General features: G+C 39.9%; 2 protein-coding genes across 2 annotated transcripts in view; both read right to left on the bottom strand.

Moving 5' to 3' along the window:
* MED8 (mediator complex subunit 8) overlaps positions 1-15,725 on the bottom strand; it is a gene marked incomplete at its 5' end in the record, with an annotated part of 411,542 nt that overhangs the window by 251,542 nt on the left and 144,275 nt on the right. The window lies entirely within an intron of this gene.
* The window catches only part of HYI (hydroxypyruvate isomerase (putative)), a 169,422-nt gene that overhangs the window by 147,353 nt on the left and 6,344 nt on the right, over positions 1-15,725 (bottom strand). The window contains exon 2 of the mRNA XM_082228935.1: positions 9,213-9,307. Within this exon, the coding sequence (XP_082085061.1) occupies positions 9,213-9,307 (95 nt within the window). The remainder of the gene's footprint in view (positions 1-9,212; positions 9,308-15,725) is intronic.

Below are 15,725 nucleotides of genomic sequence, written 5' to 3'. Positions count from 1 at the left end.
TTTCTTCCCAAGTTCTGTGAAGGTTGCTGTAACTCTCCTTTTAACAGAGTAGCAGTGTGCATATGTGTAGCTCAGTTCTTATATTACCTATGTGCTGGGCAAGACTGGCCCTACAAAGTTAGGGCAGAGTGATGTGGCCACTTCAAGCAGCTGATTTGGGGTGTCATGAGAAGGCAGCAAATAATGTTTAATTTATTGTTGTTGCATTTGCAGAGAAGTTGAGAGATTTTTGTGGGATTTTGTGTCTTAGATGTCAAAATAACTTGGCTGACCTTAGACACTATGACCCTTGACTTGAGGGAGGAAGTGCTATTTCCTGCAAAATGTGTTGGGACCATCTTGCTTCTACGGTCAGAAAGTATGTGCAGATAGAACATGGCATCTATTACTAGGCCATAATATACAGTTCAGCTGCATAGTGGTTCTGTTGTTGTTGTTGTTGTTGTTGTTGTTGTTGTTGTTGTTACCACCCTTCATCCATAGATCTCAGGGCGGTGCACAACATAAAATTACAATATAGAAAACACAAAATACATAATAAAAATGGGGGGGGAGACAACAGATAATCCTCTCCCCCCTTCCACTTCTTGTTTGGGTAACCAAAAAACTTGCTTTTGCATTATACATTACTTTTTATGCACTCTCTTCTTCTATATTATATGGATGACCCACTGGAGGTATCTCACAAGAAGAACATTTAGACTACAATTCCCACCTACCCCCACCCCCAGTTTGAATCATCCTCAATAACCCTGCAAAGTAGACTGGTCGTCCTACACAAAAATTCTACTCTATACTTTTCTGAATATCAGTTTTGTGCTCAGGTGCTGCTTGGCAGCTGGTGGGCAACTGTGAGGATGGTATGCTGAACTAAATGAGCCTTTGATGTGATCCAGCAGGAGTTTTCTTACTTTACTTCTAAAATGAGGATTCAAGTCGTCAACAAAATTATTCCATGTGTCTTGTACTGTATTGCGGAGCTGAGTGTTATGGGAACTATTTAACCGAGAACTATTTACAGATCTGCTGAACTGCAGCCTATTTCTCCAGTATGGCACAGACAGCCTTGTGTGTCCTTCAAATACTGCCTTCTGGCAAGTCATGCTCCACTCTCCAAGTTCCAATGCAGGTTGGTACAAGTCAGACAAGCTCCCCTAACTCTTTTGCTGAAGTCATATTTCAAATCAAATCTAATTCTAGCTGCCATTGCCTCAGGAGGTTCATGGAGACCAAACTCTTGTCAGGAAGTAGTAAACTGCCCTGCTAGTAATTGTAGAATTATACAGTTGGAAGCCACCCCTGGGGTTATTTTCTCCAACTTCTTGTAGGATTCCCTATAGCTGAGCTACCTTCAAAAGATGTTGAGTTAGGGGGGTTGTTGTTGTTTTTAAAGTTTTCCAACAACAAAAGCTCTACAACAGTCTTACTCAGTGCCTGCTAATACCCAACTACTCTCTCTGTGAGGAAGATTTCCAATGTTTAGCTTAAATTTACATTTCTACAAATAAACTCACTGCCTCTTGGTGTATATCATAATTATAGCAGTCATTTCATTATTTAGAGCAGGCACAGGCAAACTTGGCCCTCCAGATGTTTTGGGACTACAACTCCCACCATCCCTAGCTAACAGGACCAGTGGTCAGGGATGATGAGAGTTGTAGTCCCAAAACATTGGGAGGGCCGAGTTTGCCTATGCCTGATTTAAGGGCTAGTGACATATTCCATCTTTAATAATTTTTTAAAATATTCATTCCAGTATGGGACGCAAAGTAGGCTTAGGTTTTCCAGCTGAGGCATGACTAGCAAATACTACAACTCCCTATATTTTGGGTATTTTTGTTGTTAGCCGCCCTGAGCCCGGCTTCGGCTGGGGAGGGCGGGATATAAATAAAATTTATTATTATTATTATTATTACAAAGTGTTTGCTACACCACTAGCAGCTACTGCAGCAGAAAGCTATACCTTCTATGCCTGTGGCTATGACATACTGCAACCACATGCTTATTACAACTTGGCCCTAGATCCTTTTCATTTGCTACTGTCTGTATCCCTTCAATTTGCGTTTCAGCATTTGGTTATGTTTAACATTATCATTTTTAACACATTCTTGTGTTTTCAGTTCAAGTTTACAATTTATCGTGATTATTCTCATTGTAATCCTATCCTTCAAACTGTATGCACTTCATCCAGTTTTGTCTTGTCAGCGTTTTTTTTATAAATATGTACCATAATCCTTTATGCAAATAATTCATCAAAGAGGAATGAAACTCATGCATCAAAGTCCCATTTTACAACCTTAATCATAATCCAGATTGTTCTTCTAGAGACAAGTCTAGGAAGAAATATCCACAGATGAATTATTGCTGCTGGTTAATATAGCCTGGATTCTAATGTTTAGGGTTTATTCTGCAAACCTATCACTTCTCTAGGATCTAATGATCAAACACTAACAACAGAAAGCCTTTTAATGATACCCAGGAGAAGCAAAGAGATTTCCCAAAGTCTCTTCTACAGTAGGAGGTGGGAAAGTTGCAGGAAAACATTGAAAAGGTGCTGAAATGCCAAACACAGCCATATGGTCCTCAAGATGTACTGCAAAGGGAAGCCACAGATGGAAACATTCCCTTGCATCAGCATGAATGAATTCAAGCATTGGATCAGAAACTTGTGACACAGTCCAGAAAAATGCATCAACCACCCTAAAAGCTGGTGAAAGACTTTAAATATTACAAAAAACACATTCACTAGAAAAAATGGTTTGAAAGAAGACTAGATACCATTGCACATATAATGTTTGCCTTATGTATAGTATTTAGCATTCAGTCTCATGCCAAGTGCCTAAATACAGTTAATAATAGAATGCTTAGTGATTTAGGCTATAATCCTATTAAAATAAATGGTTAACAATCTATTTATTTCAATGGGTCTACTCAGAGTATGGCTTAGTGGAGGACAACCCATTGTCTTTATGACTTACAACAATGCAGTTACTAAGGGAGGTAATCAGTATTAATATATTGTACATGAGGACGCAGGCTGACAGATACGAGTTTGTCCCAGTTTACAACTTAGGTGAGTTTTGAACTGTGGCTTTATGTAGAAGAAACCATGTAAATAAAATGGGCTTATAATTGCAGCCATGAAAAGTTTTTAAATATATGCATATAAACAACATGTTTTTGCGCAAATAATCTAATATTTGTGAAAACACATTTCACATCTATCCCACTATGCCAAATAGTTAATTGCCATTTAACATTAAGCTGTTAGGAATGGTCATTAATAGATCTGAGGTGAGGTGTTATCAGTACACTGATGGTGCCCAGATGTTTCTCCAAAACATCTGAATCAGGAGAGGCTTAACAAGCCCTGGACTGGAGTATGGACTTGGTGGTAGGCTGAACCAAACAGTCTGAATCCTGGCAAGATACAAGTGTTGTGAGTGGTTTCTGAGTCTGGATAATTGGTCAATTGCATGCATCATACTCGGGACGCGGGTGGCGCTGTGGGTAAAAGCCTCAGCGCCTAGGGCTTGCCGATCGAAAGGTCGGCGGTTCGAATCCCCGCGGCGGGGTGCGCTCCCGCTGCTCGGTCCCAGCACCTGCCAACCTAGCAGTTCGAAAGCACCCCCGGGTGCAAGTAGATAAATAGGTACCGCTTACCAGCGGGAAGGTAAACGGCGTTCCGTGTGCTGCGCTGGCTCGCCAGATGCAGCTTTGTCACGCTGGCCACGTGACCCGGAAGTGTCTCCGGACAGCGCTGGCCCCCGGCCAATAGAGTGAGATGGGCGCACAAACCCCAGAGTCTGTCAAGACTGGCCCGTTCGGGCAGGGGTACCTTTAACTTTACCTTTTATGCATCATACTCACCCTGCAGGAGCAGATTTATAATCTGGAGGTGCTCCTGGATCTGTTTCCACCCCTAGAGGCACAGGTGACCTCACTGGCTAGGAGCACATTTTACTCACTTTGGCTGGTAAGGCAGCTATGGCTGTTTGTGGACCAGGATAGCCTGATCGCTGTCATCCATGTGCTAGGATGAAATACTGCAATGTGCTCTGTTGGTTTGCCCCTAAGCTTGACTCAAAAGCTGCAGCTGGTACAAAATGTGGCAGCTTGACTGCTCACTGGGGCAGAATATCACAATCATATTACACTACTGCTAAAAGAACTGCACTGGCTGCCAAATAGCTAGTGGGCTAAGTTTAAGGTGCTGGTAACTATACAGCTTGGGACCAATATACCTAAAATATCATCTCAATTCCTATATATGCAACTTATCACGCCGCTTCTGCAGACGCTTCCTCATCAGGAGGTCTGTTCCATAGGATGTTGACATTATGCTTTTAGTGTGGCAGTACCTAACCTTTGGAACTGCATCCTGTTACATATCAGACAGGTACTGTCTCTAGTATCTTTTCAGCACCTATTGAAAACCTTAGTTTTCCAACACATATTTTAAGCGGATGTTTTCATCTCAGTCTATTTGCATTGGACTAGAAATTGTTTTTAAATTTTTTGATTTTATTTTATTTGTAATGTTTTCATTGTTAAATTGATTCAAGATGTTTTATGGGAAGCGATTCACAACTGAAATGAAATAAATAAATAAATATGTAGTTTCCTAAGAGATAACCACATCGGCCTGTTGCAGCGAAAACAACAGGGAGTCTAGTGGCGCATTTAAGATGAATAAATTTATTATAGTATAAAGCTTTCCTGGAGTAGAGTCTGCTTTACTGTATGAAACTGAGTCTAGTCCATGAAAGCATATGGCATAATATGTAAGTTCCCCACTCCTGGTCTTGGGGTTTCTGCCCAACTCAGTATTTTTCTGTTTCAGATATATTAAAACAATTGCCATATGTTCAGCTCTATACATCACAGATGGCCCTATAGTTCCCAATATAGAGCAAAGTATTCAGAAAGTCATATTTTGAGAAGCCACAGTTTTATAGGTTTAAAAGAACAAGAGTTTCTGGTGTATGAAAAGCATCTCACTTTCTCATGCGTAAGTATATATATTGATGGGGCTCCAGCTCCACTCTGGAAAAGTTTGCTGGGGGGGGGGGGAAAGGTCTCTTTTACTTTGTAGGCCTTTTTGTAAACTTCTGACTTGTTCATAGTTTGTTTCTTAAGACTGTACAAGTCAAGGGATCGCTGAGGTGGAGGCATCCTTACACAGTGAGAATGCTGAGGGAGGTAATGTATCTGTATCACAAGGGCGACATCATGAACACACCTTGATTTTTGACAGCCATGACTGCTCAGAGTGCTGCTGTGGTTACTGTTCTCTCTTGCTAACCTGCCACTCTTGCCCTGCTTCTGTTAATACAGGCTGTTGGAATATTCCCCCCTTTGTATGCTAGATTATTAGCTTCTCTTTTTTACACCTTAAAACTACAATTCTCACCTTACTAATCAGGCTTACGCATGTGCACCATGTGTCTTATACACAAATACTGTGAAATCACAGATTTAAATAGCAATGTCACTTCTGCTGTGGTGTCAACCTGCAAGACGAAAAACTCAACCGTGCTTGCTCTCTCTCTCTCTCTCTCTCGCCTGGTCCGCTGTTAATCACTTCTTCTTCATGAACATTTCTTTTGACAAATGTAGCAAAAGAAGATGGGAAACAAAACCAAGCAATCTCATCTCCATACATAAGAAACATTGCTGAAAACAATAACTTGGATGGGAAACAATGAAATGTAGAGAGAAAGAAGGCACTTTTTCATATGTGGTGGTCTTGTAATAAGGTTAAAACTTACTGGGAAATGATATATATTGAATTGAAAAAGATGTATAAGATAACATTTGTTTAAAAAAACCCAGAAGCTTTTCTCTTGGGAATTATGGGATTAGAACTATCTGAACAATATAGAAATTTATTTATGTATGTGACTACAGCTGCAAGAATGTTATTTGCCCAAAAGTGGAAGGATGAAGAGATCCCGATGAAAGAAGAATGGAAGCAGAAACTAATGGAGTATGTAGAAATGGCAAAACTTACTGGAAGAATAAGAAATCAAGACAACAAACTTTTTAGAAAGGAATGGAAATGGTTTATTGAGCATTTACAAACAAACTAAACAGATCAAGACATTGGCAGGATTATTGTAAAAACCTGCAGTGTGTGTGTGTGTGTGTGTGTGTGTGTGAGAGAGAGAGAGAGAGAGAGAGAGAGAAAAGATGAATAAAAGAATAAGTTAAGGCAATTTGGAGTATGCAGGAAAGGACAAAAATAAATGTAAGGAGCTGCAGAAAGAAAGTCGAAGTTGAAAATGTTAAAATTATGGTTAAATAATTGTTGTAATGTATATAAATGAAAACTATTTTTTTTTAAAAAAATAGAATGATAACTACCTGAAAGGCATAATGACACACAGGGTGCATGAAAATCACCAGCACTTGTGAAGTGGCAAAGAGAATGCTTCATTTGCACAAGTAAAAAGAACACAGGAGAAAGTAAAACTGCAAATGGCATCAATAAGTAAGGGAATGTCTGTAAAATTCTAGGGACAGATAGGAAAGCTATGCACTCTGAAACTGGTACATACATTGACATGATTTCTGTAATACTCAAGCAATGAAGTTCAATCTAATCAAAGAGGAGTTCAGAATATGTGGACATCAGTCTCATTGGACCCTGCTGTCATCTATCTTCCATATGAAATGCCCAGAGTTGTTCCCAGAGTGCAGTATGTGAATATTTCCTCATTAAGAATTTGGATGAACTCACTGCCTCATTTATTATAAATGTGTAACCTACTCATCAGAGAGCAATAGCTTTTGGTTACTGCTGACCTGAGACAGGGCCAAACCAACAGCTCCCACACTATTCCCTCTTCCTCAAAGCCATCTACTTCTATTATTCAATTTTCAAATGGTTAAGCTATTAATATTTAGGAACTAAATGTGCACAAAAACCCTTTTGCTGTTCGTTTATTTGGATTAAAATTGTGGTAGCTCCATGCTATGGATCTATGACAGAGTAAATAGGGTATACATGATAAAGAGTGCTACTTTCCAAAAGCCAAATTAAAGTAGGCACTGGCATTAATTAACATAAAAGCATTTCCTTTTCCCTTCTTATCTCATACAGAGCACCAACAGAATTGCTTTAAAAATCTGACCATAGTCAGGGAGCTGATATGCTGAGCCAGCCTGCTGTTAGCCCATTAGTATTAAAACATTGTTTTCTTGTGCTCCAATTTGTCTGTCATATCTGCCTGTTGCCTTTTATTTATATGGTAAGATCTTTAGCAGAGACTGATAGTTGTATTCAGAGGACATTGGCCATGACTGCAAACTCAGTTATTACCATTATAAATTTAATTGATTGAGTTTCTTTCCGTGCAGCAAGCACCAGGATTTTCAAGCACTACCTGTCTGTCCACGGGCTTCCACAGAGGATGAGACTTCAGGGAGACGTGAGCTTCCGTTTCTCATCTTATAAATTGATTGAAGGCTCTGAATGGAGGGGTGGGGCTGCTTTCCAGATCAGTTTCCTTATAGGACTCGATCAGGGCAGAAGACAAGCACCTCAGTCCCAGGAAAATATATCCTAATGTGTTGTTGATGCAGATGCATTTGTGGATGTGGATGTCAATGCTCATCTGAGCTTTACTGAATTCACATGGGTAGGCAAGTTTTGTTGGCCACCAGAAGCAGTCACATCAGGGTAATGGGTGCCAGAGTGTTGGCACAGCTACTTATGGGCCTTCTTACCTACTAAGGATGCTGGGGCTAAATGAAGCACTCCCCATTACATGCAGCTTATTTACTTCTCTGGAGTCAGAGGTTCTGTGACTTCTGTGGCTTTGCTCCTTTTTCTCATTGGCCCGATTACATCGCTACCTATCCCAAGTGAAGCTGCTTGTGACATCTTTGTTTTACCTTAATTCAGCTTCTTTAATGAGTTTCTCATCCTGCTTGTCCCAAACTAAAGAGGGCAATTTCATTAGAATACTTATCTCTTTTAATCTTATTAATTATGTGTGTGACATTGAGATGTAATGCTTCCATCACCATTAAAACACCACATTCTCAGCTTTCCCCCCTCTACACGTCTAACGAGTAGACAGTACCCAGATGGCACAATCTCATTTTCCATTTGCTGCTGTGACCAACTACCTTTGCAAATGTAGGGACTATACTCATTAATGGAGAATAGGAATACCAACAGCTGTTAGCTAAGGGCCACTTCACACACTATTATTTTTCTACATGAAGATACCAGTAATCTCTGCATAGGAAAATATATATTTTACAAGGCAGGATCACTGTACGGTCCTGCTACTCTGGTGGCTACTACTTCAGGGCTACTGCCAATGTAACCTAGTAACTATCCTGTGCATACCTAGCAACGATGTCAGAGGCACAATAGCAGCAGAAATATGTGCCAATATAAAAACACCAAAAGACATTCACACAGCACTCTTGGTAGCTTGCTGCATCTCGTGAATCACGAGGTTGCTTGCTGCCACTGGCCCATATTGCCAATGTAGGGAAGGCACCAATCAGTGGAGAGCGACAGGCAAGGATACCATCCAACCTGGCATTCACACACCCCACACACAATTCACAACAGGGCAGACATACACCACAGTGCCTTTTACAGCAGAGGCCACCATGGTGCAACGAGCTGGTAAATATGACACTTATCGTCCAAAACACCAGAGCTGTGGGAAGGGGTTTGAATCTCCTGGCAGCACAAACACACACAGACTGCAAACAGGCCAGACAGGATTGCCATTCTAATCACAACTGTATAGCCCAGTGGGTAAGAATCTTGCATGTAGAAAGCACTGGTTTTCTAGGATAATGATTTGATTGTCACTGTGGATATAATGCTCCATGACAGTTTAAATTCTCTTGAAACACTCTACACAATACAGATCTATTGGTGTCCCTGTATGGGGGTGGGGACAAGCTTTTTGCAAGGAAGAGACAAGAAAGAACAGAAACAATAGGAAGCTCAGAGGAATAAAATAAACACTAGGATCTACATGGGAGCCAAGTGGTAAATAGTACTGCAGAAGGAATAGGATATATGGATTAACATCCTGCAACAGCAGTGGTGAGGAACCTGTGGCTCTCCAGATGTTGCTGGAATCCAAGTCCTATCTGCCCTAGCCAATGTGCAATGGATTATGGGTAGAGTTCTCTCGCATTTTCTGGAGTGTCACACATTCTCAACCCTGGTTTACCTGCATGGGGTGCCTTGTTCTTGCTGTCCCAGTTGCAGCTGTGCACTAGGGTTCCTGGCAGGTTTTTGCATTTGGATTCCAGAGATGTACAGGTTCTGAAAAGGAGAAGACAGAGGTTAGTACAGTGGTACCTCGAGTTCCAAACGCCTCAGGTTACAAACTCCACTAACCTGGAAGAGTTACCTCGAGTTGAGAACTTTGCCCCAGGATGAGAACGGAAATCGTGTGCCAGCTGCCCAACAGCAGCAAGAGGCCCCATTAGCGAAAGCATGCCTCTAGTTAAGAACAGTTTCAGGTTAAGAATGGACCTCTGGAACGAAGTAAGTTCGTAACTAGAGGTACCACTGTAATATGTTCTTTTCACTTTGCTGTAAATCTTGACTCACTGTTGTTAGTGCAAGTGCCCTTTCACCAGAGTACCTGTCACCTCTTTTTAAGGCATAGCATTATGCCATCACATAAAGGTGCATCAGGTAGCCTGAGGGCAGGAACACACCCTTGGTGAGCATAGGATTCCACTCTTTTGCTTCATCCACTTTTCCTCCTTTCGTAAGCATTGCTCTGTGGGCATAAGGCTGCACTAGTCTCTTGTCGGTACAAGAGTATTGCTACACTAGTGTTCCCCCCCCCCCCCGGTCCCATGAGCAAGTCATTGTCCTCTGCTGGTATAAAGTGCTGCAAAGGCTGTTGCTGAGTGTTGTGTTTGTGTGCACCACAAATACATTGATCATGCTGTTGCATGCAACAGTATTCCCACTACTGCACTCCTGGCCTGAAAAACAGTTAAATAGTACTTCAATGCATTCCAATAAACTTCTGTGTTTAGTGAGAGGGAGGGAGAGATTATTTCCATATGGGAACACAGGGACCTGACTTCTAATGCTCAGTACCATCTATGCTACAGTACTATCTCCATCTAGCTCAGTATTGTCTACACTGACTGGCAGCAGCTCTCCAGCATTTCAGACAGGGAATCCTTCCCAGCCCTTCCTCACAGGAAAGTAACAATATGAGAAGCTGCTTCTAGATGACAAGGCCTTGTGCCCTGATGCTCATGTTGTAGCTAAAACAAAGATTTCTGAAAGTGTTGTCCGAACAAAGGGTAAGGGAAATCTCACTTCACAAATAGTGTTGGGATATTTCGGATGTGATGGCTAAAGTATCACAATAACCATTGCGTGTGAACGAATTAAATTAGTTTATTTGTGGATAAAGGTGATCCAGTTGACACAGTATACTTGGGTTTTCAAAGTACTTTTGCAAGATCTCTTACTGAAGACTTCAAAAAGATAAAATGTGACAGAGAAGGACCAGCAGTTGGTTAAAAACTATAAAACACAGAGTAGGTATAATTGATATAAAAAATAAGCATATGTTCCTTAAAGCCACTTTTCACAGCATGTAGGCTCCTGTTCCACCAGTGTCTGCCATGGTTGACATATAGACTGCATACACACTATACCTTTAAAGTCCATCTTTAAAGCACACCTCCCCCCTTCAAGAATTCTGGGCGCTAGAGTTCATTCCTTACAAATTGAAAGTTCCCAGCAACCCAGTACCTAGAATTCTCTGCAGGAAAAACATGCTTTGAATGTGTTTTAAAGCTACATTTTTCTAGCATGCCCAACTTGTCAGTGGCTAGAATACAGGCATTATATGCAGAAGGTTCTAGGTTTAATTCCTGGCATTCCCAGATAGGGCTGGGAAAGACCCCTGCCTGAAATCCCGAACAGTTTCTGCTAGTTTGTGTAGACAAACCTTCCCCAACCTGGTGCCTTCCAAATGTTTTGGACTACAATTTATATCAGACCCAGCCAAGACAGGCTTGGGCTGATTTGAGTTACAATCCAAAACATCTGGAGGGTACCAGGTTAGGAAAGGCTGGTTTGGACAGCAGGGAACTAGATGGACCAGTTTGATATAAAGTATCGTATTTTTCGCTCTATAACACGCACCAGACCATAACATGCACATAGTTTTTAGAGGAGGAAAACAAGAAAAAAATATTCTAAACGAAATAGTGGATATATGATTTTTGTGGTTCATGCTGTGGCCACAGACATGTGATCTGACAGTGAGTTTGGAGTAGCCCAATGCAAAAATCCTGAGGATACATGTGGATCCATGCTTTGTAACCATGGAGGAGGGAAGGAAGGGGAACCATGGATCCTCTGCTCACGACTGCAGCAGATCCCCCCCGCCACCCGCAGGCATTCGCTCCATAACACGCACAGACATTTCCCCTTACTTTCTAGGAGGAAAAAAGTGAGTGTTATGGTGCAAAAAATACAGTATTTTACTACATTCCTATATCTGTTTACACACACCCCTTCACACTTTACATGCTTACCACTGGCAAACATTGGTGGATCATCAGTGTAACCTAGCTGCCCTGTAAATGCTTTAAGTTATAGTGAAAATTAGGATGATATACCAATAAGTGGTAAAGCTGGACAACCCTGGATGAAGCAACAGCTCATACAGGCAGTAATTAGACATTTTTGAAATTCAAGATTTAGAAATATGAGGTTGGATTAATACTTGGTTGTGTGGCCAGGCTGATTGTCTATACTGTACTTGATATTGTGCAGTATATATTTGTACAGTATATGTTTCATGTTAAGATGGTTATTCAGTGACTAGTGCATCCAACATTCTTTTCTCCTTCTTCCCCACTATTCACTTCATAGAACACACAGTCCTTGACATCCAGACACAGCCAATTCCCTTCCAAGGCACCTAAGTCTTGTTATCTGGAGTCTTTGGTTTCTGGGAGGGGGCTAGAAAACATTGATAAGGACCTGGTTCTTTGCTGCCACTGATACTGGAAGATGAGTTACTCATTTTGTGTATCTAGGGCTTCAAAGGGCTAGCTCCCACCCTACTTGCAACTATCTGCAGACTATGCTAATAAAAAGAAAATCACAATTACATTGCGGAAATTGATGGTGCATGCAAAACATTGAATACTTGGTGCTGTTCAGATCATCCCTTAGAAGAACAGGAAAACACATGTCACAAAGGCATTATTTAAATGTTGGGTATGGAACAAATTCTACGGAAGGGGAGTCAAGAAGGATTGGGGAAATGGCTGTAAAATTAGTGTAGGAGCATGTGCTTCGCATGCAAATGGTCTAAAGTTCAATCCCCAGTAGGGCTGGGAAAGTCCCCTGCCCTTAACCATGGAGAGCCACTGGCAGTCAGTGAGCTAGATTGATCAACAGTCTGACTTGGTACAATGCAGCTTCCTGTGTTCCTATGTGAGAAACAGAGGTCTCCAGTCTTTAATAAAAGACTGCTGAGGAAAGACAAATATAATTAATATGTAAAGAGAATGCAAAGAAAAACAGTAATTTACTTCCCTCCCCCAACATGTAAATCAAACCTGACAAACAATAAAATGTTTAGAAATAAACAGATGTTTAAAAATAGCCATTAAAATCAACAGACACATAACCAAACATTTCTGAACAACACAAACATCCCAGATGTAATTTATGATGAAAGGGTTGAGTTTTGCAGTGGGGCTGATATAAGACCATTTGTTTTATTCATATACCACTCATATATACCATTCATATACCATCACGGAACTCAAGGTAGTGTAAATATGATTCCTATGGTGTACCACAAATGCACTGGTCAGATTCCGACCTACTTAGCAAAGATGCCCCATGATGACCCTCAGGGCTTGATTTAGGTAAACTAGGAAAGAGATAAATTAAGGTTCCTAAACTGCTAGCATATTGCAAAGCTAAGCAGGGTGATGTATAGTTTCAAATTGAAAGGGGGGGGGGGCTGTGTGTTGCGATTCCTGCATTCCAGAGGGTTGAACTAGATGACCTGTGGATTCCCTTCCAACACAATGATTGTATGATTGTATGAAATAATCATGGTAGAGATCCAAGAGGTTTAGCGGGTGAATGGAACATTAGCACACAATCCAATACACATCTACCCATAATTTGAGGAAAGTTCTGCTGAGTTAAGTGATACTTATTCCCAACATGTTTAGGGCTGTAGCCTCAGAGTGCAAAACTATGCTGCAGATCCAGTGGCTAGGGGAGCTTTAGGATATGGCAGAAACTGCACTAACTAGGGTTGCCATACTTCAGAAAGTAAAAACCAGGACATCCCAAAGTTGTTGACCTTTTGTTTTTTACACCACCTTTCAGAAATCCCCCCTGGGTGTCAATTCCACCTTTGAAATCACGGTAATGTCCAGGATGTATGGCAACCCTAACTAAAATGGCATATCTCTGGATATACTGTACCTCTGCCGCTGGAGATATGCCCGTTTAATGTTGTGGAAATACTAGCACTTCACCAGTGGAGGGACAAAATGGACATAGGAACATGAATGGATCATGAAAGGGAGAAGCATTTTGGATCTGGGGGGATGGAACAACAGATATGGTTGGCATGCCTATCTAATTTATAACAAAGTGGCAGTACATAAAGAATTTCTAAGCCACGTAATTAGAAATGCATTATACAAGGTCTGGGTGAGACATAGAAGGTTGTTAGAACCGAAAACCCCATGGTGGGTCTCACCGCTAGAAGTAGTTTCGGTTAAAAAGAAAAATACTATAGGAAGAATGGCAACATACCAGCAGCTCCTAAAGGAAGAACAGGGCCAATTAAAACTAAGACCATACGAAGAGGTGACCCAATACTGTACCACATGGCTACAATATCACCAAATTGCACAAATATTCAACCAGGATAAAGTAATTGGATTTAAAAAAGAAGAATCAAAACTACAAAAAGTATTATTACAAAACTCAAAAAAGAATATATCTAAAATGTATAATTTATTATTAGAATGGGAATTAAAGGATGAAGAAGTAAAAGAAGTTATGGTTAAATGGGCATGTGATATAGGATATGTAATTCGGCTGGAACAATGGGAGAAATTATGGAAAGATATTAAATTCACGGCATGTTTTACAATAAGAGAAAATTTTATGAAAATGGTGTACCAATGGTACTTAACTCCGGTAAAATTGGCTAAAATTTATAAATTACCGGTAAAATTGAATACCTGTTGGAGATGTAAAAAAGAAATAGGAACAATGTTTCACATGTGGTGGGAATGCCGACCTATTAAACAATTCTGGAATGAAATCTATGAAGAACTCAAAAAGATGTTTAAAATATCTTTCAATAAAAAACCGGAGGCATTCCTTTTAGGTTTAATTACAAATGATATTCCCGAAAATCAAAGGAAAGTATTCCTTTATGCAACAACAGCTGCCAGGATGCTTATAGCAAAAAACTGGGAGAAAAATTCCATCAGTGAAAGATTGGCAAATTAAATTTTGTGAATACATAAATCTGGCAAGACTCACAGCATACATAAGGGGACAATCGGACCAGAAATTATTAAAAGAATGGGGTTGTGCTAAAGAGTATATGAAAAAACATTGTTCTGGAGTAAGTATATTGGTATGTAATGAATGATGCTTTACAGGGTTAAATAAAAATAAAAATGGTGTTGTTTTTTTTTAAGTACAAAGGTGGAAGTAATCTAATTAGACACAACAATATAGTAAGAGTAATTTTTTGAGGTCTTAGAACAAAGGAAGGAAGTCAATACGTGTTTATGTACGTAATGATATGGTTTTTTCTGTAGATGTGTGCATTTTTGTTTATGTTTAGTTTAGTTCTGTTTCCTTTGTCTTGTTTTCCTTTTCCTTTTCTGTTTTTTTTGTATGTTCCTTTTTTTGTATAGTATTATTTTGGATTCAATGGTTGTAATTTTTGTTATGATTCTGCATTAAAATAAAAAAAGAAAAAGAAAAAAGAAAGGGAGAAGCAGACATATGCTGAATCCTTTGCATCCCACAATTCCTTTTTTTTTTTTATAATAATTTTTATTACATTTTTCCAAATTACAGATACAACAGAAGAAAAAACAGAATAAAAGAAAAGAAAGGGAAAAAGAACAAAAAATTCCATTTCAATAACTTTTTTCAAATTTCCATTGGACTTCCCCACATCCCCCGCATAATGCATTCTTGATAATAAAATCATCAGCAAATTATACCCTTATTTCGTGTATTTCTTTATATTTTCAGTTGCAATTTAAGTTTAAATCTCTTATTCTCCATTTAATCTAAAAATATATCCTGATATCATTTTAACCCATTTAAACTTTGGTTCTTTCACAAATATTAACAATTTCATAAATAATTAAATTTCGTTGCTGGGGCTAACGTTCTGGATCATACGACATCTTATATTTCATACAACTTATAATACTTTTGCAAATAGTCTTTAAATTTTTTCCAATCCTCCTCCATTGCCTCTTCTCCCAGGTCCCGGATTCTCGCAGTCATCTCAGCCAGTTCCATATAGTTCATCAGTTGCGTCTGCCACTCCTCCAGTGTGGGCAAATCTTGGGTCTTCCAATATTTGGCGATAAGGATTCTTGCTGCAGTTGTAGCATACATAAAGAAAGTTCTATCCTTTTTTAACACCTTCTGACCGACAATGCCCAGAAGGAAGGCC

Source organism: Podarcis vaucheri (assembly GCF_965113315.1).
Source record: "Podarcis vaucheri genome assembly, chromosome: 6".
Lineage (NCBI taxonomy): Eukaryota > Metazoa > Chordata > Lepidosauria > Squamata > Lacertidae > Podarcis > Podarcis vaucheri.
This window is presented reverse-complemented; position numbering and strand designations above follow the sequence as displayed.